Consider the following 5880-nt stretch of genomic DNA (forward strand, 5'->3'; position numbering starts at 1 on the left):
CTTCGTCATCCTCGTGGGCAACAGGAATTCAATAATCAGTCAGACTTTCGAAGTATCCGCACGGAAAAGGCAGGACTCTGCCCAGGAATACAGATATTTTGTAGTAACTGACAGAGACATTGTATTGCCTTTGAGGCTTTATCATACAACTTAAAAGTTTAGTGAAAGAAAGAAAAAAAACAAAAAACAAAAGGAAGAGGAAAATGTGGACGGATGGCTTACCTTTATGCGACTTTATATGCGCGCATGCAGGCACTTAGACTACCTGGGATCACGATGAACATCCACCAACTCACTTGGACTTCTGCATCGGTTTACTTTATTGTTTGCAAGTCTTAGAGTGTTAATTAAAATGTTAATTAAATATCTCTGTTAATTAGTCAACTAATTCTACAAACAACCTTGCGCTTAGTGACGCCCAAGTCGGGTAAGCTAATGGCAAAACTAAAAGCATCCTAATGTCATTTTTTTTTTTCATGTAATACCTTTGGTGCAATTAAAAAAAAAAACACTTGGTTTCTAAATCAACTTCGGGAGGGAATATGGTATCAGAAGGCTAGTTCGTTTCACTTTATGGGCGAGCGAAGCCAACGCTCCAAGCGCGAGCATGCTGCTTGTAACAGCGCCTGTGGTGCACGTACGCACGTGCGAAGCCGGCACGCTCGGAGCCTTGGGCTCGCGCTTCTAGCTTTGACTTCGCTCGCACATGACGTGAAACGAAGTATACACCGACACGCGGCTCCGACCAACACCTCCTAGACTATTTCAAGGCCCCCGCAACGTTCCCTTTCCACAAACCGACGTCATCACTGTGAGATCGGTCCAAATCCGAGAACAACGGGCTTGGCTTGGAACGACTTACGGCTTTTGTATAATGTGTGGCCCGGCGCAAATAGTTAGAAAACGTTTCAAAAAGCTATTCTTATAAAACGTGAATAATTGAACTAGTAACAACAAAAAATTCTTTTCGACGCTTTTAAGTACGAAATATTTTACATGCCTACATTTTTGCTACGTAAGAAACTTAATTCCGTTGACGTGTGGAGCGCAGTATCGTGGAAGGCACGAATTTTGGTGGCGCGTACTGCCACATCTGGCAACCATAAACAGTAGTAACGGCGCATTTGTTTCTGGCCGCTGGCGTTGATGTGCTGCTTCCTGTTTTGTTCTTGTTTGTTCTCGGGTTACGCGACATGCCTGGCTGCTGTTGTGCGCCGAACTGTAACTCAAACTATGTGAGTGGGCCGAAAGTGCGGGTTTACCGCTTTCCTTCTGATGCGGAACGAAGAACGGCTTGGACAAAAGCAATACCTCGCGAAGACTTCGCGCCAACGAAGTACAGCGTGGTGAGTAATTCCTCTTCCGCTGTTTAATTTTCGTGGTTGTTGCGTGTTCCCTTGCTGTTCGGGGTATTGCAATGATTCTTGACCTTACCATCTAGGATGTCTGCGTTTTCTTCCTTGACGCGGGGAATAGTTTTCAAGCTCTCGCGTATAGTTCCGAACGGATTACGAGGACTTACAGAAAGTAGTTTTGTGTCTATACAAGTGCGCATTAGAATTATTGCGACGTGTAACTTACCGCTTCCCATTTTATTGTCTTGGTATTGTGCGCGAATCGCCTGTCCTATATTGAGATTTTTGCACTTCCTACAGGTCTGTGAAAAGCACTTTTCTCCGGGTGACTTCGCCACTACTACAACGTACACGGACGAAAAAACTGGACGAGTGCTTGAAGTTCCTCTTCAATTACGGCGGCTGAAGCCCTGCGCTACTCCTAGCATCTTCCCCAACTGCCCTGCATACCTGTCCCGCAACACACCTGCTGCCCGCGAAGGTCCTGAAGAAAAGCGCGCTCGGCTTGAAGCGGAGGCCCTGCAGCAAGCACTGGCGCGCTCCACCGAAGCTTATGAAGACGAACAGAGAAATAATTCCGTTAGCAGCTTTGACGAACTCGTGGCTGCTCTCAAGGAATTCCAGGTGGCCGATTTCTGGACAAAGCTGGTCACTGACAAGCAAGTGCTTTTTTTGAACTTTGCTCCTCGAGATGCACCAGTTGTGCGCTATTCAGTGACGGTCTCTGCAGATCTTTCATTGAAAGCGTTTTTTGGGGACCTGCAGCTCGACAAGGTTGGTCTTCTCATTTTTCCAATGTGTGTGTCCGACATTAGGGAGCTAGAGAAAGCTTTAGAGGTTGTGCATGGTTTTGCCAAGAACTCCTCTAACGATCAGCAGCGACTAGAAATTGTCTTAAAGAAGACAGTGGCAATCCTAGAGGAGCTGTCATCAGAAAATTTCCCTCATGAGTGGCAAATGGAAATTGTGAACTTCTTAATGCAGCAGGTACACATGCTTCTAAGCAAGTCTCCGAATTACCCTGCAGACCTGCTTGTGTTTTCAAGCCTCGTGTTTACAATATCCCCACACGCTTATAGGTTCATCCGGAGCACGTCAAAGCTCAAACTGCCCCATCCTGACACTATTAGGCGTGTTTGTGCGTCTTACGTTGTCAACCCTTGTACAGAGCAACAAAGTACCTTATTTCTCTCATATGCAAAAAGACTTGTAGCTGCAATGAACGAGCATGAGAAGACTGTAACGCTCGTCATGGACGAGATTCACCTTCAGCCATACCTCGACTATAAGGGTGGAACCGTAGTGGGAATGGCCGCAAACAGTACAATTGCTGCAAAGACAGCATATGTGTTCATGATCCAAAGCCTTTTGTCAGCGAGCAAAGATGTTGTGCATATTCTGCCAGTAGCACAGATAGATGCAAAACAGTTGCATGAATTTCTTCGTCAGCTGATAAATGAGCTCGAGAAAAGTGGACTTCGAATTATTGCAGTAGTTTCAGACAATAACTCCATCAATGGCAAAGCTATGTCATTTTTTTCCCAACCTCCGAAGGTTAACACTGTGTACCAACATCCTTCGGACCAATCAAGGTCCCTGTTTTTTATTTTGGATACTGTTCACGTGCTCAAGTGTGTACGGAATAACTGGCTCAACCAGCGAAACAGCAGCAAGTGCATGTTTTTTCCCGATATTAATGCTGCTGGTGATCAACCACATGTGCTGACAGCTTCGTTTAATGCCTTGGTAGAGCTTCATGAGAGAGAGAGAAATGAGCTAGTGCGACTTGCGCCAACTTTATGCTTGAAAGCACTCAAACCTTCGAGTTTGGAGCGACAGAATGTCAAGCTTGTCCTGAAGATCTTTAACATTCTTACTGTTGCAGCACTTAGAAGCACCAAGGCTGCAACACTGCAGCATGCCAAAGGCACAGCTGAATTTATTAACATTATCGTTATGTGGTGGTGCATAGTAAATGTGAAAACGCCAAACAAGGGTCGGCGTCTTCGGGACAAGCTTCAGGAACCCATAACGGTAATGTCTTGCCCCCAAATTGATTTCCTGAACAAAGTAGTCAAGTGGCTAGACTACTGGAAAAGCCTGAAGCATGATGCAGGCCACCTCACGAATGAGACACACAATGCACTTCGTCACACATCGCTTGCTTTAGTTCAGGTGTCGCGTTACTGCATTGAAGAACTCGGCTTCAAGTATGTCCTTCTTGGTAAATTTCAGTCTGACTGCCTTGAAGATAGGTTTGGACGGTACCGACAATTGAGCGGCGCACAGTACCACATCTCGATCCGCCAGATATACGAGTCGGAACACAAACTCAGATTGCAGAAGGTTCTTGAGCTTCCCGAGTTCGACGACATCTCGCTATGTGCCCGCACTGATGCGGTGAATGCTGCCGTGAACCAGTTTGATGTTGAAGTGACAGCAGTTGACGTAGAAAAAAAAGAACACATGCTCCCAGCTATTACATACGTGGCTGGGTACTGTGCGCATGCTGCGCTGAAAAAGCTGATGTGCCCATTCTGTAAAGAGAACCTTGTGGTTGACAACCGCTCTCTTGAAATTGAGGCAGAAGAGCTCATTGCTGGTGTAACAAGAGGTGAACTAAAGTTCCCGCAGGCCGTGGTGGTAAATGCCGTGCTGGCAATGAATATTGTGCTGGAAAAACTGAGCAGCGAAAGGTACGCGTTAAAATTTTATTCTTGTGAAAAGCAAAAAGATTTGCTTGTGTACCTGACAACACCCCTTGTTGAGTATAACGAAGATCTGGACGTCTGTGAAAACGGCCATTTACCTCACGTGGTGATGGGTTATGTACTAAGTGCGGCTGCCAACACTTTGTTGAATAACTTGTGCAAACGAGAAAACAACATGCTTGCTGAAGCCAAAGCTGCAAAACGGAAACTGAAGACGCTTCAGGCATAAGCGCATAACGTCTGCTATCATTTCGACTGCTGCCTGGAAATTATTGTCACATAAGTGTTTTTTTCGTGTGTGTGTGCTCCGACTTATTTCTGTTTCTTGTTCTTCAATTTGTGCAAACAATGTTTTTGGGGACATTGCTGTATGTTGTTTAGAACTTCGAGGATTTCCTTATTGCTTTGTTCTGTTGAAAATGTTGATGTAATAATATTTTTGTTTGAAACTTCGGTTATGAATGTGCTATCAGTTCATTTGTGGAAGCTATTCCCGAGAAATTGTATTTTTTCCACAAACCCAAGTTCTTCCTGCTTATTCCTGCAAAATAAAGAGTGAAATTCTGTACCCCCGAAAAACAGTTGTGATGTTTTAATAATGGCTGTGAAAATCGGGGCGCCAGGACTCTTGCTTTTAATTGTGTTATTTAATATGTTCGCAAATCTTGCGCGAGTCCTGGACTCCTTAAATGTTCGTAGATATAGGCGACATGGAAGTGAGAATTCGAAGAATAAATACAAAACACGACTTGAAACGTCCATCGAGCGCCACTCTGTTTCGTGTGCGTTTCTTCTACGTCCTTGTTTTGCGCTTTTAACCTTTTAAATAATCATGAACCAACTAGCTCGAACCAAAGTATTAATTCCTACGAGCTTTTCTGAAGTAAAACGTATTGTCAGTGTTCCATTCTCGAAAATTCAGCGCCGAGAACGAAGAGACTCGCATTACGAAGCCCGACCGAGTGGGTGAAGCCAGCTTCCAGGCCGATCTCACTTCGATGACGTCACGGGAGCCTGCGGAGGCCTTGAAATAGTCTAGGAGGTGTTGCTCCGACGCCGTCCCTCTGCGGTGGCGCTGCCTTGAGTACGGCGCACCACGCAGAGGCGGCTTCTCTTCAAAAACGAGACGCTGCGATTCCGCAGTGCCCACACCCGGTGTGGGCAAAGCAAAAACCGTGTTTGTAAACAGGGCGGTCTTCGCGCGCTCGTCTATAGCCAAAATTGCGGGCTTGCACCGAGATGCCAAAGCACGTATACTCTGCATAAACAAAAAAAAAAAAAAAAATAATAAAAAAAAAGGTCGGGCAGTGAAATCGCCGAGATATCGCCACTCCGCACAAGGGAATGTGTACGAAGGCACCCTATTCGCGGTGGCGAGACAAAAAAGAAAAAGAAAAAACGCCTGCTCCCCGCAAAATCAACCCGCAAAAGCCTGCCGGGTAAACGCGGGCGCAGACACCTGCAGGTCTTCCACGCGCGCGGACGGGTCTCCTCACTCTCTCTCTCATTCTTTCTCTGCGTGTCTTTGTTTTTATTTATTTCCCCCTTCGTTACCTCTCTTCCTCGACCCTCCTTTTCCCCGGGTTTGAGGTATGTTCCGTTTCTCCTTACGATGGACCGCAGAGGACCCTACGAGCTATCGGAGCCAATCGAATGCCGCGTGAGCGGCACGTCAGCTTTAGGACAGACACAACGAAGCACGAGGCGCGTGGTACGTTCATATGCGCTGGATTGGCTGCTACGACTTGTAGCTCCAGTTCCGGTCCATCGTAAGGTGCGTGCAACGGCCAAGAAACTCGCTCCGCGAATGGGCA

General features: G+C 46.2%; 1 protein-coding gene across 1 annotated transcript; it reads left to right on the forward strand.

Annotated features, from left to right (window-relative positions):
• The first annotated feature begins 1147 nt into the window (after nt 1-1147).
• LOC120849108 lies at nt 1148-4645 on the forward strand. The gene is made up of 2 exons (XM_040221228.2): nt 1148-1346; nt 1656-4645. The coding sequence occupies exons 1-2, from the start codon at nt 1194-1196 to the stop codon at nt 4293-4295; spliced, it is 2793 nt and encodes a 930-aa protein (XP_040077162.2). The 5' UTR covers nt 1148-1193; the 3' UTR covers nt 4296-4645.
• Nucleotides 4646-5880: the final 1235 nt, after the last annotated feature.

The sequence above is a fragment of the Ixodes scapularis genome, unplaced genomic scaffold (assembly GCF_016920785.2).
Source record: "Ixodes scapularis isolate PalLabHiFi unplaced genomic scaffold, ASM1692078v2 PGA_scaffold39__5_contigs__length_11793443, whole genome shotgun sequence".
NCBI lineage: Eukaryota > Metazoa > Arthropoda > Arachnida > Ixodida > Ixodidae > Ixodes > Ixodes scapularis.

Coding starts and splice junctions, on each gene's coding strand:
- LOC120849108 (XM_040221228.2), top strand. CDS start 1,194: ATGCCTGGCTGCTGTTGTGCGCCGAACTGTAACTCAAACTATGTGAGT. Junction 1,347..1,655: donor CGCCAACGAAGTACAGCGTG/GTGAGTAATTCC, acceptor CACTTCCTACAG/GTCTGTGAAAAGCACTTTTC.